Source organism: Heterocephalus glaber, unplaced genomic scaffold (assembly GCF_053883595.1).
Source record: "Heterocephalus glaber isolate CG9 unplaced genomic scaffold, H.glaber_assembly_v1.0 deba00001612, whole genome shotgun sequence".
In the NCBI taxonomy this organism is placed as follows: domain Eukaryota; kingdom Metazoa; phylum Chordata; class Mammalia; order Rodentia; family Bathyergidae; genus Heterocephalus; species Heterocephalus glaber.
In genome coordinates, this window is record NW_028258383.1 from 26,001 (window position 1) to 51,332 (window position 25,332).

Genomic DNA, 25,332 nt, shown 5'->3' on the forward strand with positions numbered 1-25,332 from the left:
TCTGTATGTGAGGTGCCATGTCCGTGAGTCAGTCATCATCAGGTTCATGGTGAAAAGATGTGTTTTGGCTGGAGGGATTGGAAAATCTAAGGGAAGGGGCACGGGCCTGGGCTGGGCTACCGTAGAAAGCAAAACAGCAGAGGTGAAAGTTCCTGGTAGCCTAACCTTACCATATTTAGTCCCATTTTTGATGCCTGGATTTCAGGCAAAGCTTCCAAGTTATGCCCACTGTTTGCCAACCATGGAATTGTAGGCTCTGTACCTGATTTTAAGACAACTCCTTGAAAAAGTACCCTGGAGGGAAACAGGAAGTAGGTGACTTCACAGTCTTTTATTTGGTTTTTGAAATGATGGTGCCCTTTGGGAAAGCATCTGTCACATAACCCTGAAGACAGAGGGCTGATCTTTTCTGTCAGCCTCTCTTGGGCCATGTCCAGATTGAGATTCAGTTGCGGCTCCAGCCATTCTGCAGTGGAGAAGAAAAACAAAACATGAATGCAGCAGAGAGCTACGTGAACGGCAGGAAGTTTACATGGCAGTGTGTGGGGGGCGATTGGAGAAGGGGCAGCTTCTCAGTCCCGGGAGTTGAAATAGAGTCGGTGACGAGTGTCCCAAGGAGGTATGCCTGAAATGAGTGCAGAAAGAAGTTGGCTAAGGAATACAGCAAAGGGAGGGAATCACACATACAACCCTACAGAATACTGTGAGGGTTTCAACTGACAATAAGTTGATTGAGTTTTCTGTACTGGGGGTTAGTACTGGTCCAGGTCAGTCATGAGGTTTGATACACAGGTAGACAACTGTGCCTCACAGGCACACTGCACCCTGGTGTTTGAAAAGCAAAAGCTTGCTTTTCAAAGTTGGGATGACAGTCCAGGGATCATTATTTTCCCATTGTGATTCGTGCTTTCTGTGACCTGACTTAAGTTATCTTTGCTCAGCCTCACGACACAAAGAATTTCTCCTGTGGTTTCATAGCTTTTAACAGTTTGCAATTTACGCTTAGATCTATGATTTATTTGAGTTAAGGTTTGCATGTGGTCTGAGGTATTGAGCCTTATTTGCCTTTCTCCTTCAGGAGATCCACTTTTCCCAGGATCATTAGTTAATACACTGATCACAAATCCTCTGTCAATAGTCAACTTGCCACACATATGCAGGTCTATTTCTGGCCTTTTCATTTAATCCATTGACCCACACGTCTTGTCCTAAGGCATTACCATGCTGTCGTGATGGCTGTCCCTTTATATTATGAGGTACCTTGGAAATGTAAGTCCTCACTCTTCGTTCTCTTCTGAGTAGCTTTGGCTACTCTATGTCCTGTGCGTCTCAATAACAACTTGAGAAATACAGCCATAAAGAAAGATATATTTGACTCAGTGGTAGGAAAATGATGGCTCTTGGGACCATAATGATGAGTTTAATAAATCAGACACAGAAGGTTAAATATCCCATGATATGTCTCATATGAGAAATCCAAAATATAAATAATCTGAAGAGCAAAATGAAAGGGAGATAGTAGGAAACAGGGAGGCAGATGTTTTGGAGACGGGGGAGGGAAAGTGGGAAGGGGGTGGGGAGAAGTGTTGGAGGGAGGAATAAAACAATGATTTAGAGTTCACCAAAATGAATGTAGTTATTATGTACTACAAACATGCACTAATAAGAAATTATAAAAAGCTAACCATGATTATGGTGAAGCTGTAGTTCAATTACTAGACAATTCACATCTTGAAACTTGTGACTCTTCTGATCAAGGAACGTAGTGAGTTTCCATTTGTTTTTGGTCCTGAATTTGTCACAGCAATATTTTATCATTCTCTCCAACAGGTCTTATTTTGCTGATGTTATAAATGACATTTAGGATTATTTCCATCTCCAATTATTTGTTCCTAGTATATTGAAACAGTTTTGTTCTGTATTTTTGGCATGTTGATTCTCTAAATCCCACGATCATGCTAAAGTCACTTATGACATCTAGAAAATGTTTTTCCCTGGAATGCATAATATTTTCTACATAAATATGACAATGAAGACAGTCTTTTACCTCTTTCCTTTCAATCTGCATGCCTTCTATTTGTTTTTCTTGCCTCCTTGCACTAGCTAGGGCCTCTAGTGTCATGTTGTGTACATATGGTGAGAGTCTATGTTCAGAGGCACTCTGCTTTCTTCCTAGCATTCTGGCAGATGCCTTCAGTCCTTCATCACCGACTTTGATGCCAGCAGCACAGTCCTTGTAGAAGTACTTTAGTAGATTGAGGATGTTCCCTCATCTTGCTAAGTTATCCCATCTTTTCTTTAAAACATCATGTTTTGTATTATTAAAAGACTCTTCATGTAAAGGTACAATTCCCAATGAGAAATGTAATTGTATTGTACACCTACAATGTACCAATAAAAGAATTTAATTTTTTAAAAAAAGACTCTTCTCTCACCTATCTTGATAAATATGGTTCTTTTCTCTTAGTCCATTATTGTGTTAAGGTTCATTGGTAGATTTTTAACAAGTAAAATGACTTTGTATTCCGAGGATAAACTGTGCTTTGTAAAGTATTATATTTTCCATATACAGTTGGATTCAAATGCTAAAATTTCATTGGAGAGGTATGCATCTCTGTTCATTAGAAATATATATCTGGAGTCCTTTTGTGTTCTGTGTCTTCTACTGTGTTTATAAACGTAATGCTGCCCTCAGAACATGACTTGGGAAGACTTCTCTTTTTCAGTGTTCTGAAAAACATTTTTTTATCAGACTGTTCCTAGTTTTCTTCAAATATTTGACACTGTTCCACAGCGAAGCCATGCTGGATGTGGTGGCACACACCAGTAATACCAGCACTCCGGAGGCTGAGACAGGAGGTCCTCCATGAGTAGCCTGGGCTAATACTGAGATCCTGCCAAAAACACCCCCCAAAAACAGAAACAAAAATCCAAAACAAACCAAACAAACAAATAAACAAAAACCTGTAATACCATCTAGGACTCAGATTTTCTTGCTGGGAATATTTTGAGTTAAAATCTCCAGGTGTAGAAATCTTTGAATCACTCACTGCTTTCTTTTAATGAAGTCTTTAGAGATAATCATCATTTAAACATGTGTAGTTACTGGATGATTTTGATTTTTGTTTCAAAAAATAAACAGTTTCTAAATATCTTCTTTGGTGAAAGGGTTTCCCAGCAGTTTTTTTTTGTTGTTGTTGTTGTTTTTTCCATCGGACCACAGATATGGTGTCCCTAGTCTCTGGCCTGGGTCTGTGGTCCCCTGGAAGTTTTCTTATAACTGGGGGTCCTCCACTGCCTTCTATGGCTTCCAGTTGGACATCCAAACAATCTCCTGTTTTCTGTCTGAGCTCTGAGTCAGGCAAGACAGAGACCATTCCCTAGAGCAACCCACTGACAGGCTAGAATCTTGCAAACAAACGAAGTGAAGGAAGCAGCAACTGTGTCTTTTCCTCCCAACAGCTCCAAGCCACGCAGGGCAGAGAAGGGCGCAGGGTGTATCAAACTTCCATGCAATTTCCTCCCATTTGAAGTGTGGTTTCTCCTTGAACTGACATTCTCTTGGGTGATGCACAGCTTTGGTCCAATAAAGTTATTTGAGCCTGCCTTAGGTTTTGTTCTTTAATGTTCCCATAGGATAACAAGAGCATGGTGCTTCCCAGTGTGTCTTTCTACTGACATCACTCATGATTGCACATTTAATTTTGAATACAACTAGGCCCCTATAGACAGTCTGCTTTTTGTTGGCTTGGTTTGGCACATTTGCTCAGGCCTTAAGAAGTCTGTGCACTTCAGCAAGGTTGTTGAATTTGTTGGAATGGAGGTTTTGAAAATATTCCTTTCTTATCCTTGTTGGGATTTCCGTGGCTGTTGTTGGCTTGGTTTGGTTTTTGTCTTCTTTTGGTGTTGCTGTTGAGAGTGGGTCTCGCTACATTGCCTGGGCTGGCCTCCAACTCCTGGAAGCCCACCTCAGCCTCCCAAGTAGCTGGGAGTAGAGGGAGTGCTACCATGCCTGGCTTCCATTACTATCCTTTTCACGTCCGTAGGATCTATCTTGATATCTGCACTTTCATTTTTGGTAATGGGACTATCTTCTTCATTACTGACTAGTTGATGTAGAATTTTATCAATTGTTTTTATCATTTCGCTGGTGTTTTTATTCAACAGCTTTCTCTATAGGGTTTTCATTTTCTATTTCGTTGAGTTCTGCCCTTTCTTACTCCTTTCCTTCTACCCACCTTGGATTTACCCTCTTTTTCTCTCCATCTCTCTCCATCTCTCTCTGTCTCTCTCTGTCTGTCCTCTCTCCCTCTCTCTCTCTCTCTCTCTCCCCACCTCTCTCTCTCTGTCTCTTCTCTTTAACTTTTAAAACTCGAATGTTAGATCATTGATTTGAGGCTTTTGTTCTTTTATAGCACAGTCACTTAAAGCAACGAACTTTTGAATTAATTTCTGCAGAACGGCTTCAGTTCATCCCATAAAATTTGATGTGTTTTCATTTCCATTCAGTTTAAAAATATTTCCCCTTTCCTTTGTAATTTCATCTTTGAGTGGTGATTATTTAAAACTCTTCTGTGTAATTGCCAAATATTTTTGCATTTTCAAATATGTTTCAGTTTTGCTTTTCTCATTTAACTCTGTCATGGTCAGAGAACATGCTCTGTATGATTTCCAACTTTTTGATGTTCAATTAAAAGTCCTCATTGGCTTCATTTCAAATACAAGTTTGTTGCCACCCTGACACAAGGATGAAAATCTTTAGTTTTTCTGCAGCAACGTGTTGAACATAAAAATGTGCACATTGGCACATCCCTGGCAAGTACAGTTAGAAAGAGTTAACGGCAGTGTGGTAGCTTGACAGAATGAGATACTCTTCTCTTGGAGAAGCAGACACGAAATGCACAACTTTTTTCACAGTGCCCTTTTTGTCCATGTAGCTGTGATTTTCAATTTGTCGGAGATGGGCATTTTATACATTCTGCACCCTTAAGCACCAGTTGTGTTCCGGGCATGTGCGGAGCACTAGAACTACTTGTGAGGTTTCCGTGAGGAGACAGAATGGTGACTGGTCTGTCTTGTGGTCTCAGAGACAGCCTTCCTGGGTTCAAATCTCAGCTTCACCCTGGTGAGCTGTGTGCATTGGGCGAGCCAGTTAGCCTCCCTGCTCCTATTTCCACCTGTGAAGTGGTAGTAATGACAGTTCTTTCCTCACAGCGTTATTACTAAGTTTAAATATAAATTTCTGTGTAAATTAAGTAAATACGGTGTCTGGCATATGTAAAATGTTATATATGATGAGAGAGTGCTAGGAATTAAGAACTTACCAACATAAGCCCTTCCTCTGCCGGCATCTTTGTTCTACACTGTGAGTTCTATAAGGCCACCATGCTAAGACGTATTTCTCTGGTATCTTAGCTTGGTGCCAGGCACATAGTAGGAACTCCAAACTAATTGCTGAAGGAAGACACAGATTTTGTTTCTGATGTGATCAGTGTGTAGTACAGACCCTCAAGCCCGGTCTTTAGCATGACTTTGCAGACGATTAGTTTATATGAGAAAATGCTAGGAATACATTCCTTACTGGAATGCAAAGTGCACAAGGGAAGGGACATTGCCTGCTTTTCCTTTCCTTCCCAAGGTCATGTATCCTCAGTACTATGGAGAGTGCCTGATATATATAGTACATGGTCAGTGCATATGAGGATGAGTTCCGGGAACCACTGCCATGGCTAGAACTCTACCCAGATATCTTTGTGCCCGTATAAGTGTGTGTGTGCATGTGCATTCAGAAGCTCATTGTATCTTTTTAGATAAAATGTGTATGCATTTAGAGTGCACGACATGTCTCGATATACATAGTGAAACGATTTCTTCAATCTAGCTTAGACTCATATCCATCTCTTTGCCCAGTTAGCCAGTTTTCATGTGTATGATGTGAACACCTACAACTACTCTCTAAGTATGTTTCTAGCACAAATTGCTATTGACGGTATTCACTGTGTTTACTTAAGATCTCTATCATCCTGCATAACTGCAACTGGCCATCCTGCATAACAGGCTTTGGCCAATATCTCCTGTTTTGCCCCAGCTTCCTGCCCCTCATAACCACCGTTCTCCTTTCCTCTTCTATGCATCTGACCACTTTAAATTCCACAGATAAGTGAGATCATCTAGCATTTTTGTTTCTGTATCTGGGTTGTTTTCCTTCACATTATGTCCTGCAGGTAGATGCATATTGTCACAAATGCAGAAGCTCTCTTTCTAAATACTCCATAATAGATATACTGCAATTTTTGTACAGGTTGTCTGTTGATAATGCTGTGCACTATACAAATGTGCTACATATACATAAATCAATGCATAGCTTGTATGTTAGGATAGTATATACTTTTATTATGTATAACTGATATTAACATGTTATATGTTCATATAAATCTCTATATAATGGATATCATAGTGGCCATGTGGTACATTAGATCCTGAAACTTGCATATCTTATACCTGAAGGTTTGTAACCTTTGGCCAACATTTCTCCATTTTCCCAGCAGCTCGGCCCCTGCCTGGCAACCATTGTTGTACTGTTTGTTTCTGCAAGTTCAGCGTTTTTAGATTCCACAGCTAATGTAATATAACATCATGTAATATATACGCAGTTTTTCGGTGTCTGTATTACTCCATCCTTTGACATTCAAACTACTTGTGTCTCTGAATCTAAAGTGTGTCTGTTGTGGATAGGATATAGTTTCATCCAGTGTATTATGCGTTTCACTTTCTCCTCTAGTGCTCAGTATATTTACATTTAGTATAATCACTGATACGATGGTATTTATGCCTGCCACTTTTGTATTTTCTTTCTCATGATCTGTGTTCCTCTATCCCTCCATTGAGGTGTTCCTTTGTGTTAATCGGATATCTTGTTGATACAGCTTTTTCATTCGCTTGTTGTTCCCTTATCATGCTTTTGAGGTTCATTTCAGTGGTTGCCCCACAGCTGACAATTAACATTTTAATTTAAAAGAGTCTAGCTCAGATTAATACCAACTTTATTTTGGTACTCTACAAAACTTGGGCCCTTTAAAAGCCCTAGGTCTCCCAATCCTTAGTGTTGTTATTGCCATAAAGTTAGCTCTTTGTCCAGTTAGGATCCATCCAGACAGCCTTACAATTACTGCTTTATAAATAATTGTCCTTTAAAGCAGATAAAGGAAGAAAAGAGTTACAAACCACAGTGCATTCATACAGCCACTTACCGATGCAGGTGTAGTTAGCTTTAGTGGTGCTCTTATTGTTTCGTGGGGATTCGAGTAACTTTCCAGTGCTTTCTGAGATTTCCATTTAGTATTTCTTGTGGGGCAGGTCTGCCAGCAATAACTTCTCTCAGTTATTGTTTACCAGGAAATAGCTTTATTTCAGCATCATTTTGGTGAGTTATGACAACGGAATGAAATATATGCTACTCCAGTAGATTGTGGAGCCCTAAAATCCTCTCTCAAAACCATTGTTGAGATATTTAGGGAAATTTAAATGTGGTCTGTATGGCATATGGATCTAGAGAATGGCACCATATCATTTTAAAATGTCTTCATTGCCATAACGGTTCTGTGGTGGTATGGGAGTACGTCTTAGTACTTGGGGAACACATGCTGAAGTAATCAGCTGACGGGACTGGAACTGTTAAATGGTTAAGCGAAACAACAAAATTGTGAGGTAAATCAATAGGAGTATGAGAATCTAGGTTTAAAAATCTAGGTTAAAATTGTTCACTGCATTCTCCCTTCAGCTCTGTGTGTTTTCAAATAAAAAGGAGAGGAAAAATGGATCATCCATCGTATTTTAGAGGTACACCACATTGAATTTGCAAATCATACAAGATAGTTGTGGCAGCTGCTGCAAAATAATCAGGAGGAGGGGGAGGGGAGAGGATATTATGTAGGAAATGAGATTGTCCCTGAGTTCTTAATGTTTGTAGCTGTGAGGTGGATAATTGGAAGGGTCTTATACTGTCCTCTCCTGTGCAGTGGTTCTCTAAGTGCAGTCCTCCAGCAGTAGCTGCAGCAGGGAATTTGTTAAAGGAACAAACTGTAGGCCCCACCCCAGATCTTGTAATGTGGTGATGTCTGTGTCTTAACAAGCCCTGTAGGTGATTCTGATGCCAGCTCCTGTTCCAGGACCACGGCTCTACTGTGATGAACCCTGAGATTGTTTGTAGGGCTCCTATATAAACCGTACTTGCATATGATTGACATTATACATGGCACAAGCCTCCAAATAAAGAAAACACATCCCAGATGTTTCAATGACCATCTTATAAACTGAAGTTTCAAAGCAGCTAATCCAAATCTTAAAAAAAAAACCAAAAAACAAACTTCCACATACGCAAGAGGAATTATTCCCCAACTCAATCTATAGGACTAAACCCTTGACTCTGGAGCCAGACAAAGATAGCACGAGAGAAAGAAACATCACATCAACCTCCCTCTTAGACAAAAGACAGAAAAATCCTAAGCACAATTTTATCAGACTGGATCCTTCTCCCAGCATATACACAAGATAATGTACCATCACTAAGTTACATTTATCCTAGGACTTCAAAGCTGGTTTAACATTAGAAGACTAGAGACCGAAGGGGGCATGAGAGAGGTCCGTGTAGCTAATATATTCAATTGTTTGCTCTAGGTGCTAATTGCACGTGCATGATTAATTCTGGGAAACTCATTATGACATACTCTTATGATTTTTGCACCTTTTTCGTATTCATACACACTAAAGAGCTTGGTTTATTCATCTTTTCACTCTTCTTTACTGGTTGTGCTGGTTAATGGGTTTCATTTTGGCAGATTCATACATGCACATAACAGATATTGATCATTTTCCCGCTCCCATCACCCACTGCCCCTCTCTCACCCCTAGTGTCACATTTGGGGGTTTTCACTGCACATAATTTGATGACATCCATCCCCCTTGCCCTGCCCCTCCCCCTCTTTTCCTCGTCTTCCCTCCCTCCCTCTTATCTAAGAACACTCTCCCTTCTGCTTTCTTGTTATCTTTTTCAGATTCTACATCTTGGACATTTGTCTCTCCAAGTGTGGCTTAGCTTGCTCAACACGATGGTCTCCAGATCCACCCATTTTCTTGCTAATGACAGCATTTTGTTCTTTATAGCTGAATAGTACCACACTGTGGGGAGATGCCACGTTTTCTTTATCCATTCATCTTGATGGGCACCTAGGCTGGTTCCATATTTTAGCTGTTGTATATTGTACTGCAATAAATATGGGTATGCAGGTATCTCCATAGCATATGCTGATGTTATTCCCTTCAGGTAAATACCAAGGAGTGGTATAGTTGGATCAAATGGTAGCACCATTTCTAGTTGTTGGAGGAACCTCCACTGATTTTCACAGTGGCTATGCAAATTTAAATTCCTACCAGCAACTTAGAAGGGTTCCATTTCCTCCTGCATTCTTGCCAGCATTTATTTGGGTTTGTTTTGCTTTGTTTCTGTTTCTGGTTTTGTATTCTTGACGAAAGCCATTCTGACTGGGGTGAGATGGCATCTCCATGTAGTTGTGATTTCCATTTCCCTAATGGCTAAAGAGGTTGAACACTTTTCATATACTTATTAGCCATGTGCACTTCTTCTTCTCAGAAGTGTCCATTCAATTTATTTGCCCATTTATTCATTGGGCTATTTGAGTTTCTGGTGTTAAGTTTTTTGAGCTCTTTATATATTCTAGATATTAATGCTCTGACAGAAGAGTAGATGGCAAAGATTTTCTCTCACTCTATCAGCTGCCCTTTCACGCTGTCTGTTGCTGCCCTTGCTGTGCAGGAACTTTTTAATTTGATGTAGTCTCAGCTGTTGATTCTTGCTATAACTTCCTCTGCCATTGGAGTCCCAGTCAGGAAGTCTTTGCCTGTGCCCATGGCTTCTGGTCTTTCCCCGTTGTTTTCTTTTGGCAGTTTCAAAGTTTCAGGCCTTATAACTAGGACTTTGATCTGATTTTGGATTGGTTTCTGTACAGGATGAGAGACAGGGGTCTATTACAGGTGGATATCCGGTTTTCCCAGTGCCATTTGCTAAAAGAGGCTGTCTTTTTCTCCAATGTGTATGGTTGGCACCTTGGTCCAGAATCAGATAGTGGCATGGGGTTGTTTCTGTGACTTCTATTCTGTTCCATTAGTCTATATTTCTTTTGTGTGTGTGTGTGGTGGGGACAGTGCCGTGCTGTTTTTCTGTTTCGTTTTGTTTGTTTGCTTTTACTATGGGCCTGTAGTCTAATTTGATGTCAGGTATGGGGATGCCCCTAGCATTGCTCTTTTTACTTAGGGTTGCTTTGGCTAGTCTGGGTCTTTTGTGTTTCCATATGAATTGCAGGATGGTGTTTTCTATTTCTGTGAAAAATGTCATTGGTATTTCAGTGAGGGATTACATGGAATCTGTAGATCACTTTCAGTACTATGGCCATTTTGAGAATATCATTTCTGCCAATCCATGTACATGGCAGGTCTTTCTATCTTCTGGTGTCTGCCTTGATTTCTCTCTGAACACTTGAACACTTTCTGAAATTTTCACTGCAGATGTTTTTCACCTCCTTGGCTAGATATAGCCCTGGGGTTTTGTTTTTGCTTTTCTTTCTGAAGCTATTGTGAATGGAATTCTTTTCCCGATTTCTTTCTCAGCGGCTCCATTATTGGTGCACAGGAAAGCTATTGATTTTTCAATGTTGATTTTAAATTCCAATAATTAGCTCAATTCATTTATCAGCTCTATAGACTTCTTAGGGTCTCCTCAGTATGGGATCATGTCATCTGCAAACAAGGATAATTTGACTTCTTCCTTTCCAATTTGTATCCTTTTATTTCTTCCTTTGGTCGAATCGGCCTAGTTATAATTTCAAGCACTACGTTGAGTAGGAGTGGCGAGAGTGGACATTCTTGCCTTGTTCCTGATTGTAGAGGAAATGCTTCCCAGTTTTCCCCATTCAGAATGAATAATAAATGGCTGTGGGTTTGTCGTATGTGGCCTTAACTATACAGAGGAATGACCCTTCAATGCTTAATTTGTAAGGCTTTTGTCATGAAGGGATGCTGAATTTCGTAGAGATTTTTGGTATTCTTTTGAGGGTAAGATAAATCTCACTTAAGGTTTTGGGAAAATCTACACATGACACAGATTGAAAGATGAGAACCTTGATCGTGCCCATACAGGCAAAATTTATTCCCTAGTTTTAAGATGAGCTTTTCAAATGAGGGATCTAAGGGACACTCCCTAATCCGGTAAAGGGGAAGAAGGGAGGGCAGAGAAAGCACAGGGATAGTATTTTAATATAGAAAGTTTGACTATATTGTATTTAAAATCAGGAGCAACCCAGAGGAGCCCAAATCCGCCATCTCTGTTAGATTTTGCACTGGGTGGCCAAGTCGGCACAGTAAGAAACCCGTAAGGTTAATCGCATTCCCATTATTCCAAAATTCACAGAAAATCCCAGAATGCCTGGAGACTAATTTTCAGAGTTATAGACTTTTTAGCAGGGTGGCTGGCTTTAAGACCTGCCAACATTCTTGCTCAGTATTCAAATGCATTTCTGTATACTAGATTGGCACAGAAATTGTCCTTGTAAACACATATCATACGTAAGAGTAGCAACACTCTAGAGTATCCTGGGATCAATACAATAAAACGATGTGCAAGATCTGAGAGTGCAAAAGATGAAAGTAACAACAGAACAGGAAGATGAAAAAGTTAAGGACCCACACAAATGGGGAGACATTTCAAGTTCATGACTAGGAAGGCCGGACAATCCTCCCTTAACTGAAGATGCACAGATTCAGTGAAAAAGCAATCCACAACTCTTGCGACAGACTTTCCAGGGAGCTTGACCTGCAGATCCTTCCTTGTATTTATGTGGAAGTGCAAAAGACAAAGACTAGCAAAGATGTATTTGGATATGGTAAGATTTAGGGGCTGTCCCTAGAAGACACCAAGTCTTATTATGAGGCAAGAAAAACTTAAGACAGTGTAGTATTGGCCCAGGAATAGATAAATGCATGTATGCAACAGAATAGAAAGCTCAGAAGCAGAGACACACGAGTAAGGGCCATAAAGTCTCCACACATTGGCAAAGGGTTGCTGGGGTGTATAGTGCCACCCCCCCACCACCACCCCTGCTGACAAAACCTGATGGTGGAATATGGTTGATCTTTAAAAATCATCTGGGCCTGGAATTTAGCTCAGCAGCACGAGCACCTGCCTCGTAAGCACAAGGTCCTGAGTTCAATTCCTGGTACAAAAACAAAAACAATCCAACCCCCCCCCCCCAAAACAAAACAACACCTGCTGAGCTTTTAATAGGTAAATTACAGCATAATAACATACAGCTGAGTTACACATGCGTGAATACAACATATTGCACAATAAAATGGAGGCTAGACAGAGAGACTTCCCTAGGGAGGACAAAGCTCAACTTCACTTCAGGACCTATTTGGCGGGCCTAGCGAAGTGAGCTCAAAATACCACTAGGAGGCGAAGGGGTGCGACTGCCATGTGGGCATGCCTGTGGACCTCAAGGCTCATTGGTCTTCAACCACGGAGTGGGCGGGGCAGGCGGGGCGGGCCGGCGTAGGGGGAGGTAAGAGGAAGTGCTGGCAGTTTACTGGCCTCTGCAGAAAGGCGGGAAAAGCGGGAGGTGCAGAAAGGCCGTGTGTCTTTCCTCAGGACTTGAAACCACTCCCACCAGCTGGAGGCTGGGGTAAGCACAGGCTGTCATCAGGAACATGGCCCCCCACCTCCACATCTCTACTTTCCTCTGTCCCTCCTGCGCCGGATTCCGAATTCCTTCCTCTTTCCTCCCCATCAGCGAGGTTACCCTACTGGCTCCCGAGATCCCGCCCGCCCCTGCCCCGTGCAAAACCCCGCTCCAGCACCCTGGTCCTGGACCTCGGGCCCCTGGGGCAGGGCCCATACCCCTGCCTTTGGTTCTGAGGTGGGGCAGAGTGGAGAGACTGTACTTCTGGAGGAGACATTGCACCGTGGGGAGGCCAGACGAGGCAGACCAGGAGGGCGGAGGGTGGCGGGGAGGAGAAGACAGTGTGTGTAGGGGACAGGGGAAGGGGATGTTACCAGAACCTCTGCAGTGAGTCCTGGTCTCCTGCCAGCCACGGCAGCACACGGCGAATTACAGGAAAGGTAGAAAAATGAGACTGAGAAGAAGCTGAGCTTTGGGTCTGATCAGTGCTGCTCTGGGCGGCAAAGACAAAAGCCCCCAGCTTACCACACCTTTTATTCAGTACCTCGTAACAAATGACTTGCAGAGAATTCAGTAGTTCACATTGGGATAAACAAGGTGTAACAAAAGGCTTGCAGAGAGTTCAGTACATCTCGGGTAAACAAGATGTTAACAGTCCAAGAACAACGAGGAACTGAGCAGATGTTTGTTCTCCCAGGATGTTACTTGTCCTGGAGAATCACAGCATCACTGGATCACTGAAGTCTCAGTTGTGACTGGAGGCCAAACTGGAGTTATTCTGTAGCTGGGCTGTAGGCAAGAGAACTAGGCTAACCAAATGATTTTTCCCTAGAATTATGTAGCATTGCTCCCAACAAGTGTGAACAAGCGCGGGGAGGAGTACGGAAGATCGGTGGGAGGCTGTGGAGGAAGGGAATGCGCGCGTTTACCTGAAAGCAGAGTGGATGTGTTGGTGCAGGAAACAGCGCACTGCAGGGTTGGCTATTGGCTAGGTTGGGGCCAGGCACTCCATAGGAGGTTCAACAAATACCTGTTGAATGAGAGGTGGCAGAAATGAATGAAGAGGTGAAGGGGGAAAAAAAATAACTGAAAAAGGGTCAGGGATTCAGGAGAACAATATGATTTCATGAGGTGCAAGACGGTAGACGCTGTTTCAAGGGGGACCAGGGAATGATCAAGATTAAGGTGAGATGCAAGAAAAACGGGAATGGAGTGCGAGTGGGAAATTGAATATGGAACATCCGGGAGAGTACAAATTGAGTGGGGGCGGGGGTGGGGGACAAGGCATAAAATCCTGTGTGGGGAGTGAATGAGTGCAGGAGGTTAGGGAGACAATTGCCGGAGTGAATGCAAATTGGGTTTAGCAGAGTGCATGATGATGCCCGAGAAGGGAATGCGGCAGTTGTTGAGGAGGATGCAAGAGCACAGTGTATGCCTGAAAGTGGAATGGACGGTGGCGTGAAGGGAAGCAAGGAGAGTCATGATCAGATCGAATGTGTATGGGTCCCGTGCCAAGAGGTTCTAGGGAGGAGGCAGCGTGGGAGTGGGGCTGCCTGGGAAGAAGGCTTATGTGAGTGAGGAGGCTGGGGTGAAAGATCCAGAGAAAGCCCTGGGGAAAGAAGGGAGGACAACGTGATTCAAGCAGTGAGCAACCGCAATCATGGCATCATTGCCCAAATCAGGGGCGAAAAGCATTTCTGCCTCTTCTGGGCCCGCGAGTGTGACAGTTGTACCCTCTTCTCCTTTGGTGTCTGACAAGGGGAGGGGTCAGGCATCCTCCACAGGTGACTAACCGACTAACCTTAGGCCTTCAACCCCCCCACCTTATCGAACAGCGCAGGGCCTTGCCTGTTCTGAGTGCCTTGAAGAGGGAGCAGAGGGCACAGCTAAAGAAGCAGCTGGCTCAAAGACTGATAAGGACTATGGCTGCCACCCCCACATCTCGCACTCACATCAAGAAGTTGGCCATGGAAGCAGAAGTTCTGAGTGAGTGTGGCCTGCGAGGGAGCCTGGGTGTGAGTGGAGTATACATATGACTGGGTCTATCCCCAGTCCCGCCACCGGATTGAATTGCGGAGTGGCTTCGGGCAAGCACTCCTGGGACCTCCCCCAGTCCAAGTATAAAACATCCTCAGGGTTACCTGTCACGTGTTTGTAGGACGGAGAGAGCTGGGGGCTTGGAAAGGTCCGTGGTGAGATGAGACCTCGGAGTGAGGGTGCAGTATATTGGGGTGTGGTGGCGGGTGGTGCAGGGGAAAAGGCTCATGAACGCTGTCCCTGGTCTTTTATAGCTGAGAAGGGAAACACTGTGCCCCAGCCTGAGGCCCGCCCCTGTGCAACCCCCCAGGAGGTAAGGAGAGTCTGCTGCCAGTTTGGGAGGCTCCCACCCAGCCACTGCCCAGACCCCTTTCACTGTGGAACCCAAAGGCAGGGGTCCCACCTCCCACCCTACCACCAACTTGCCATGAGAACCTTGGGAGAACTCATTTCTCCCTGGGCCGCAGTATCCCCAGGTGCAAAAATAAAACGTAAGACTACCTGGTTTTCAACGTCTTCACAGCTCTGATGTTCTGGGCTCCTGTCCTCATCCCCAAAGACGCCCATACCTCATCTCTCCACAGCTGACCGAGTACCCGATTCTTACCTGTGATCTCTGCCCCTGCAGGAGAGCTCCCAGGGGCCTCTGCTGCTCAGCTGGCCCCTAGAGCCTTCATCTCTGCCCTCTACTCCAGCCATCCTGGAGCAGCAACTGGTGGCTTCTCTTTCTGGGGAGCCTCAAGGGCACCCTGCCCTGCCCAGCATGTGAGTAGAAAGAGGACCACGGAGCTGCTCCAGTCTCTAGTATTCCTGTGCCCAATCTCATGATTGTTGCCATGGGAAGTAGAAGGAGGAAGGGGAGGATGAGGAGGGAGGCAAAGGGATAAGGGAAAGAGAAGGCAGCGTCAGTCTGAGGACTGACAGCGGTGGGGCCGGGGGCCCTCCTAACTATGCCATATCCTATTTGTGACACTTTGGACCCATGACCACTTTTCAAGCCTCCGTTTCCATGTGTGTGTGTGTGTGTGTGTGTGTGTGTGTACGTGTGTACTGGGGAAAGGACTCTACACCTACAGAATTGAAAAGAGGACTAGCACAAAGGCTTGCCACACAGTGGGCCTTCTGCATGAGGGCGTTGTTATCCCACATGAAACAGATGCAACTTGATAGTGGGTCCTGCTGAAAAGCAGGACCCTGAGGGTGAGAGCCTCAGAGGGCCAGGGTAATGTCCAGAGGCCAGTAGAGAGAGGAAGCTTCCTGGAGATGAGCAGGGCTTGTCTTTCAAGACCCATGGGGGACTGGGTAAATGGAGGCAAGACCCAGTCCTTGAAAACGGACAGTGAGCTCATCTCTCCAGGTGCTGTGCAGATTAAAACACAGACACCTGTGATTCCCCCATCATCTTCACCCTGGCCCCAGGAGGAGAGAGCTGGTAGGAATTAGTGTCTCAGGGAAGATGTAGAGAAAGGAGGTGTGGAAAGGAAACCGAGCCAAGCAGGAGAAAGGATCTGCCCGAGCCACAAGGCCCTGCAGTCATTCGAATTCCTGCAATCTTGGTGTGGCCACCTCCTGCCCCTTGCAGTCTACTTGGTGTTATGCGTCCGCCAGAGGGTTTAATCCCCTGGCCTCTCCTCTCCTTGTTTCCAGGTGCCCAAGTCTGATCCTCAATAACTGTGCCACCCCTGACCCTCTTCTACTGCAGCCACAGGTCCTGGGAAAGAAGTGGGGTCCAGAGGCCTGGGAGGGGTCAAGCGTAGTCGATGGGAACAGCAGAGGGGCTTGGGGGTGCAGGTGGGGGCTCTAAGGAACCAGGCGCTGAGGGGGCGCTTGTTTAGGTGGGAGAAGGTGTGGTTCCCCAGGCCCGAGTTCTCTCACATCCTTTCCTTTGCAGGTGCCCAGTACCTCCGATGAGGCTTTGCTTTCTGCCACCTTAGAATGGGAGAGAAAACTGGAGGCGGCCGGGGCTCTGCTGGCTCTGAAGAACTCTCCTTGGGCTCCTCCTGATGCCCTCCCCCTGCACCAGCCCTGCAGCCCAGTAAGTTGCTTGCTCCCCTGACGGGTGAACTGGGGCTGGGAACAGTTGGAAAATGGGGTGGAGAGAGGGCATGTTGCTGCTGCGGTAAGCTGGTTCAAACTGGGAACCAGGGTCATTGGGGTGAAAGTCCTGGGTCCAGGCACCCAACTCCTCAGTTTGGCTCACGAGATGCTACTTGAGGGTTGTTCAGTGAATCATCAGCTTGTCGAGGGGCTTTGTGCCCCATCGCAAATGGCCAGTGTGCCCTGATGTCAAGAAACAAGGACACCGAGGCCCCGAGGGTACCAGGGACTTGCCCTAGGGCACACTGCATGCCCAGTGGAAGAGCTCCCAGGCAAGGACCCGCTTCCTGAACCCCTGTGCTGCGCTGCCTTCCAGGGAAGACCTACAGGCATGCTGAGGGGCTCATCTAGAAGGAGATCTGGTCCCTGCCTTTTGGGAGCTTGCAGTCTACATGTGGAGACTGCATGCCTTCCCAAGCTGTATTTTGCAGGTAAATATCAATGATGTACCCAGAGAGGAATGGCTGGGGGAACTCAGAGGAGGGTTAAACACCTAGGGAGGCTGGGAGGGAAGGATGGGCATGGCTGGACAATTATAGTGGGAGGGACATGGTGTGTGAGTGAAGAAGCAGCCCCGGAAGGTCTTCTGGCACAGAGTAGGATGGAGCTGGAGGGGTTTCCAGTCACAGAGGCCTGGCAGGCTGCACCTGGGAGGCTAGACCAGCACCCGTGGGTGTTGAGGAGCTGGGGCATGTTTCTGACCTGGCCGGGGGCATATGCAGAGACCTTGGTGGGGAGTGACCGAAGGAGGTGTGGTGGCTGTGATGGAGGGGTAGGGGAGGCAAGACTGGAGCTGGGATACCAGGCAGGAAGGGGTTTGTGCAACGGTCCCGGTGACAAGTCTTTGGTTGAGTTGGCCAGAAAAGGAGGGGAGAGCCAAGAGAGGACATGGATGTGACCTGGCTCTGGCCCTTCCCTTTCTGCCTACAGCTCTCGCCGGAGATAGAGGACTCCAGCTTCCCAGCCCCTCTGCAGGACCCAGGAGAGCGAACTACACTTCAGTGGCTATTGGACGTATGGGCTGCATCTTCCTCTTGACATAAGCACCCAGAAGAAGAGGCCTCACTAGAGCACTGCCTATTTGGTGTCCTGTTTCTGAAAGTGCAAAATGGTTAATGTTCAAAATGCTTAACGTCTTTTTTTAAGCTTTCAGGTGTTTTATAAGTTTTTGGACCCTTTCTATGCCATGGGGCAATTCTTTGACGGAGGTTGAATATTCTTGTTCCTTCATTCCTTAATTCTTTAGATGCTGGACCCTTTTATGTGACTGAGAAAAACAAGGTTGTACAACCTAAGCTAATTGGTCTCTCAATGGGGTTCTGAGAATTTTTATTTGTCCTGTGATTTTGCCCGTATGTGCACACTCATGTATGCACCTCTGAGTGCGCGTGGAAACAGGAGGATGTTTTCGCTTTGTGTCTGGGTTTGTGAACAAATAATAAACGGTTCTTGTTGCAAGGCACTGAGAAATACAGCTTGTATGTCACCACAGTATAACCTAGACAATCCTGACTCTGATAGACTAGTTCAATCCATGTGTCAAAGCGCGAGGTATTTTACTGAAAAATGGGGAGTTTACATGGCTAGATGAGAGCAAGGTAGAGGTGAATGAGTAGCAAATACATTCATTGAGCAATGGAGCACCTACCCTCTGCCTGGCGTGGACTGTTTCCGGTTGTCCAGAGGGCCACAAATGGTAAAGCCTGCAGGATAAAGCAGCAGATCAGGTAAATGAGTAGCGCAGGCCAGATGGGCTCTGGCCCATGGACAGTGCATGCTCTGCCTAAGGGGCAGTTCCTGCTTGGGGCAGGAAAGTGGCCTCATTGTTACCAAATCAACATTGTTACCAAGCCAAACATCAGTGCAAGTCAACTTTGACCAAGGGAAAACTGGCATAATCCTAGTCCAATGTGAATCTTACAGTCGGGGGAACCGAGAACAATTAGGACAAGAAGAATCAAAGAGGAGAAATGAATTAGAGTCAGGCCTTCCTTTTGAAGGACCCATGAAATGCGAGACAAAGGCACTACCTTTCATTTATTCTCTGTTCACTGTATGCTAAGCACACACGACCGACCTCTCAGCAACTCTACAAGCTGTGTTGAACAACTGGCTCACAAACGTCTGAAAGTTTAACGGTCGGCTCCAGCACTCCACTGGTTTTCACCGTTGCCCAGAAAGACTTCTCTTCCAAAGCATGTCTCACTAATACTGCGTGGCCATAAAAGGCCGTGACTTCTGGTTTCTGACCAATAACAGCTTAAAGCATGTGGGAGAGATCTCCGACACATATTGAACAGAATGAATAGCCAAAAGTGTTTATGTAGGCATGTGCATTCCTGGAGGGGGCCAACATGGGTAAAAGTGAGTGGCAGGGACACCAGAATTAGCTTTTAAACCCCATGCAGGAGTGCATTCATCAGATTTCTTCAAGGTTAAGGGAATGAGGTCAACTGGTGTTACCTGGCCATTGAATCTGTGTCTCTCATTAGAGGCGGGGTTCCCGACTCTCCCTCTTCCTGCCTAGGTAAATGCCACATCAGGTACCATACATAAACATATCCACCTTGCCCTCTTTCTCTGTAAAATACGACCTTGAGGCTACTTGCTCACCAAGTAGAGAGCAGTGTTATGAGAACAGTGTTGTATCAGGGAAAGGATGGATATGTTGACTACACTATCACTGCCTCTCGTGAAGTATTTAAAGCCACTTGTATAAAACATGTTTCTGAAAGCACTGCTTGCTCCCGTGTTCTTGTGGTGAATGGAAATAGGAACCATAATGTAATGCCGGTAGTAAAGTGCTTAAAACAAATGAATTGAAGGAAGTTTCTATCTTACTTTCTTCGTTACTGAGACAAAATACCCGACGCCCAAATTGAAAGTGAGGCAGGAAGCCGAAAGAGATGCACTCTCTTCTCTCTCAGGGAAATAGAGACCAAAAATAACAGCCTGTGGAGACCTGCCCGGCTTCAGGAAACAGAATGCAAAAACAACCCACTAAAAAAATCCCCAGCATTGGGTACTTGTACCTGTACATGATGTTATCTTGGCTCATTTTTTCCCCCATTCCCTGTCCTCCCCTCACCCCCTCCAAGTACCTAATGATAAATGTAAATGTACTGTATACCTAAAATGTACCAATAAAAGCACTTAAGCAAAAAAAAAAAAAAATATCCCCAGCAAACCCAGCTAACTGCTGGTTGCCCGCTTTCTGTAAGCTTGGCCTCTGCTTCTGTAAACCCACCTTCTGCTTTCCCACCAATGGCATGATGACTTATACCTTAACCACCCCAGGTCAGGGAGCTCAGCTTCCAGATGCTAGTCCCCTGATTCTCCTCACCTGCGAATACATACTCCTTCCAGAACTTGTGGGCTTGGCGTTGCTCTTTTTCGGCACAATTCCCAAAACATTTCTGGTACATTGGCCGGGAAGCAGATGCAGGGGCCTGCTGGTAAAACCAGCAATGTGGCCTTTGCCGGCCCCCGGCCCGAGGCCAAGGAGAGGAACAGCCGCCCCAGGATGTCTGAACTGTGGTAGAAAATTTGGGGGAACTGGTCAAGACTAGGTCCCACCAGCAAGGTGGAACGGGGCACTGATCACCTCCTTGCCACTGCCCGAGTATTTTCCTTTGGGTGGAGAAACCACCATGGCCTGAGATAGAACCTAAAAGTGGATGGCCGGCCAGCCGGCAAGAGAAAGTTGTACCTGTGTGATGAAAGTTGTGTTCCTGTGTGTGAATGAGAAGGACATCGGAAAGGTTCTGACCTGACCAAAGCACCAAAGAAGAAAGTGCAGAATCCCGACCCGTGGTTCTATGTGACCTCATAGGGCTTAGGGCAGTACTGGACCCTGGGTGTCTAATAAAAGTCAGGATCACTGGCCCGCCAATGCTAAGAGGTGCCTGAAATATCTCTGGGAGGAGAGCGGCCTGAGACAGACAAAGAGTGTACGACCTCCCCATGACACTCTCCCTCTACCCCCTCCCTCCATTGTGTCTGAGTGACATCTGATAGGGGGAGGAAATGGGTGGGACTCAGAGCAAGTTGAGCCCCCTAAAATGTATGTTAAGAAGCTTCAAGAAAGGGTTCTTTGACCCCTGGGAAGCTCTGAAGCTTCTGCGAGATTGATTGGCCCTCTTTCCAGGTGGATTGGCCACCTGAAGGCTCATTAGACCTTGACCAATATCAAGTCTCCTGGTTTATACGGGTGTATGGATGGATGAGAAAAGGCTGACTGGAAGTCTCTCGGTCACCCACTTCGTCACCTGGGCAGATATCATCCCCCATCATTCCTTTTCCCATAATTTTTCCTTTCCCTTCTTTCCTTTCCCCTACCCTTCTCACATGCCCTACCACTTTGGAACTTTTCTTCCTATTTCACAGTATCAATTATTCATTTTAATCATTTTAATCCTTATTTACACTTTCAGTTCCTCACACCAGAAAAACTATTCCCTATTTACACATGTATGTCCTATTTATTTCACTTAAGAGTATGGCCTCAATGTGCATCCATTTAGCTATAAATAGCTCTAGTTTCTCATTCTTTATGGCCGAGTAGTACTCCATTTTATAAAAAAACAAGCACATATCTTCTTTATCTACTTTCCACTTGATGGGCACTTGGGCTGTTTCCAGGCTTTAGCTCTTACAAACTGTACCGCTATGAACATGGGTGCACATATATCACTGTGGTATGATTCTTTTAATTCTTTGGGGAAGATACCCAGCAGAGGAATAGCTGGGTCAAATGGGACCTCTAGTCCTAATTCTTTCAGGTATCTCCATTCTGATTTCCACAGTGGTTGCACCAGTCTGCACTCCCACCAACAATGGACAAGGGTTCCTTTCTCTCCGCACCCCCTCCAGCATTTGCTAGTGGTTGATTTCTTGACAGCAGCCATTCTTTCTGGGGTGAGGTGGAATCTCAGTGTTGTTTTCATCTGCATCTCTTGAAGGACCAGTGATGTTGACCATTTTTTTCATATGTTTATTTGCTGCTTTTATGTCTTTGTCTGAGAAATGTCTCTTCATTTCAGGTGCCCATTTTTGAACTGGGTCTTTAAATTTTGGAGGTCTGATTTTTTTCAGTTCTTTATATATTCTAGATAGTAGTCCTTTGTCTGAGGAACAGCTGCTAAAAATTTTTTCCCATATTGTAGGTTGTCTAATAGCTCTGTTGGTGGTTTCTCTTGCAGCGCAGAAGTTTTTAATAAGATGAGATCCCAGTTGTTGATTCTTTGTGCTGGTTGCCGTGCTACTAAGGTTTTGTTCATAAAGTCTTTTCCTATGCCAATGTCTTCAAGAGTTCTCCCTAACTCATCTTCCAGCAAGTTTAGTGTTTCTGTTTTAATATTTAGATCTTTAATCCGCTTTGATCTTAGTTTAGTGCATGGTGATAGATATGGATCTAGTTTTAGTCTTTGGCAGGATGAAATCCAGTTTTTCCAAAACCATTTATGAAAGAGGCTATCTTTCCTCCAGTGAGGATGGTTGGCTCCTTTGTCAAAGATGAGGTGGCTGAGTGTGTCTGGAGTTGTTTCTGCATCTTCTAATCTATTCCACTGATCCTCAGGTCTGTTTCTTTGCCAGTACCATGCTGTTTTTATCACAGTAGCTTTGTAGTATAGTTTCAAGTTGGGGCTTGTGATACCCTCTGCCATGTCTCAGTTGCCTAGAATTGCTTCTGCTATTCTAGGTCTCTTCTGGGTCCAAATGAATTTTTGGATTGTTTTCTCTAGCTCTGTGAAATATATTGTTGGGATTTCCATCAGGATTGCATTAAAACTATATAGCAGTTTTGGAAATATGGCCATTTTCACTACATTGGTTCTTCCTACCCAGGAACAAGGGATGTCTTTCCACGTTCTTATATCTTCTTTGATCTCTTTTTTCAGAGTGCTGTAGTTTTCAGTGTAGAGGTCTTTTGCTTCCTTTGTTAGATTGCTTCCTAGATATTTCATTTTTTGGATGCTATTGTGAAAGGAATTGTTTCCCTAATTTCTCTCTCAGTGAGTCTGTTATTTGTATACAAGAAGGCTATTGTTTTTTGAGTGTTGACCTTGTATCCAGCAACTCTACTGAATCTGTCAACTAAGTCTAGAAGTCTATTGGAAGAGTTTTTTGGGTCTTCTATGCAGCGTAACATATTGTCAGCAAATAATGCCTGTTTAACTTCTTCCTTTCCTGTCTTTATTCCTTTTATTTCTTTCTCTTTTGTAGTTGCTGTGGCTAATGTTCCCAGAACTATACTGAATAGGAGTGGTGGTACTGGGCATCCTTGCCTTGTTCCTGATTTTAGCGTGAAAGTTTTCAGTTTTTGACCGTTTAGTATGATGTTGGCTCTTGGTTTTTCATAGATAGCCTTAGTCAGGTTGAGATAAAGACCTTCTATTCCAATTTTCTGTAGGGTTTTTATCATGAATGGGTGTTGGATTTTGTCGAATGCTTTTTCTGCATCTATTGATATGATCATATGGCTCTTGTCCTTGTCTCAGTTAGTATAGTGTATTACATTTATTGATTTACATATGTTGAACCATACTTGCATCGGTGGGATAAATCCAACATGGTCAGGGTGTGTGGTCTTCTTGATGACCCTATGTATTCTGTTTGCCAGTATCTCGCCGAGGATTTTTGCGTCTATGTGCATTAGGGAGATTGCCCTGTAGTACTCTTTTTGGGTTGGGTCTTTCCCCGGTTTTGGAATCAAAGTAACACATACTTCCAGGAATGAATTTGGAAGTATTGCTTCCCTTTCAATTTCATTGAAGAGTTTAAAGGGTAATCATGATAGTTCTTCTCTAACTGTCTTGTAGAATTCAGCAGTGAACCCATCAGGACCTGGGCATTTCTTTGTTGGTAAATTTTTAATTACGTTTTCAATTTCAGTGATTGTAATTGGGGTGTTTAGAATTTCTATATCTTCTTCGTTTAACTTTGGCAATTCATATGTAACTAGGAATCTGTCCATTTCTTCCGTGTTTTCCATTTTATTAGAGTACAGGTTCTCGAAGTAGGTATTGATGGTGCTTTGGATTTCTGCTGGGTCTGTTGTGACTTCACCTTTTTCATTCTTGGTTGCACGGATTTGAGCTTTTTCTTTCCTTTTTTTTGATAAGGTTGGCTAAGGGTTTATCGATTTTATTCATTCTTTCAAAAAACCAACTCTTCGATTCATGTTTTTTGTTTTTTTTTTTTTGGTATCGTTCTCTTAGTCTCTATTGCATTGATCTCTGCTCTGATCTTCATAATTTCCTCTTTTGTACGAGCTTTGGGTTTGTCATGCTCTTCTTTTTCTAGGAGCTTGAGTTTTGGCATTAGTTTGATAATTGGAGCTCTCTCTGTTTTCTTAATATGGGCATTCACTGCTATGAATCTCCCTCATGGAACTGCTTTCATTGTGTCGCATAGATGCCTGTATGTTGTACTGGCCTCATCATGTACTTGTAGAAACTGTCTAATTTCTTCTTTAACTTCCTCTGTGACCCATTGGTTGTTCAGGAAAGTGTTATTCAATTTCCATGTGTTTGTTGGGGTTTGGCAGTTTCTTATGCTATTGATCTTCAATTTTATTGCACTATGGACTCATTATATACAGGGGATAACTTCAATTCTTTGCATTTACTTAAACATGCCTTATGAGCTAGCATGTGGTCTATTTTGGAGAATGACCTGTTCGCAGCCCAAAAGAATGTATATTCTGATCTTGTGGTGTGGAACCCTCTGTAGACATCTATTAAGTCCATTTGTTCAAAAGCTTGGTTCAGTTCTAGAATTTCATTGTTGATTTTTTGTCTGGATGATCTGTCTATTTGTGACAGTGGGGTATTGAGGTCCCCCACGACAATTGTACTAGTGCTTATTTGGTTTTTCATGTCCAATAATATTTGTTTTGTATAGTTGGGGGCATTCATACTTGGTGCATATATATTTATATATATTTATGATTGTCATGTCTTCCTCTTGGATTGTTCCCTTCACGAGGATGTAGTGACCTTCTTTGTCTCTCTTAGTTTTGGTTTGAAATCTAGTTTGTCTGCAAATAAGATTGCTACCCCTGCTTTATTCCGGGTTCCTGTTGCATGAAGAACCATTTTCCATCCTTTTACTTTCAGTCTATGAATTTCTTTTTGAGTTAGGTGTGTTTCTTGTATACAGCATATTGTGGGATCTTGCTTCTTAATCCATTCTGCCAGTCTATTTCTTTTGATTGGTGAATTGAGACCATTAACATTAATGCTTATAATTGATAAATATTGACTCATCCTTGTCGTGATATCTTACTGTTATTGGCTCATTTATTTTTATTTTTCCCCCTTTCCCTTTAGTTTCTTGCCTTGCCTGGTGGCTTCGCTCTGTTGGGCCTCATGGAGTTGTGACCTTCATTGTCTTTTTCTAGGATATTGTTTAGAATTGTTTGGAGTGCTGGTTTGGTGTTCATGAA

At 44.1% G+C, this 25,332-nt stretch overlaps 1 protein-coding gene across 1 annotated transcript; it reads left to right on the forward strand.

Moving 5' to 3' along the window:
• The first annotated feature begins 12,632 nt into the window (after nucleotides 1-12,632).
• Nucleotides 12,633-20,055, forward strand: LOC101702583 (doublesex- and mab-3-related transcription factor C1). The gene is made up of 8 exons (XM_087196541.1): nucleotides 12,633-12,752; nucleotides 14,585-14,735; nucleotides 15,041-15,099; nucleotides 15,415-15,551; nucleotides 16,434-16,494; nucleotides 16,678-16,821; nucleotides 17,200-17,314; nucleotides 17,814-20,055. Exons 2-8 carry the CDS (start codon nucleotides 14,672-14,674, stop codon nucleotides 17,924-17,926), a joined length of 693 nt encoding a protein of 230 aa, XP_087052667.1. The 5' UTR covers nucleotides 12,633-12,752; nucleotides 14,585-14,671; the 3' UTR covers nucleotides 17,927-20,055.
• Nucleotides 20,056-25,332: the final 5,277 nt, after the last annotated feature.

Coding starts and splice junctions, on each gene's coding strand:
- LOC101702583 (XM_087196541.1), top strand. CDS start 14,672: ATGGCTGCCACCCCCACATCTCGCACTCACATCAAGAAGTTGGCCATG. Junction 15,100..15,414: donor CCTGTGCAACCCCCCAGGAG/GTAAGGAGAGTC, acceptor CTGCCCCTGCAG/GAGAGCTCCCAGGGGCCTCT. Junction 16,822..17,199: donor TGCACCAGCCCTGCAGCCCA/GTAAGTTGCTTG, acceptor GCTGCCTTCCAG/GGAAGACCTACAGGCATGCT.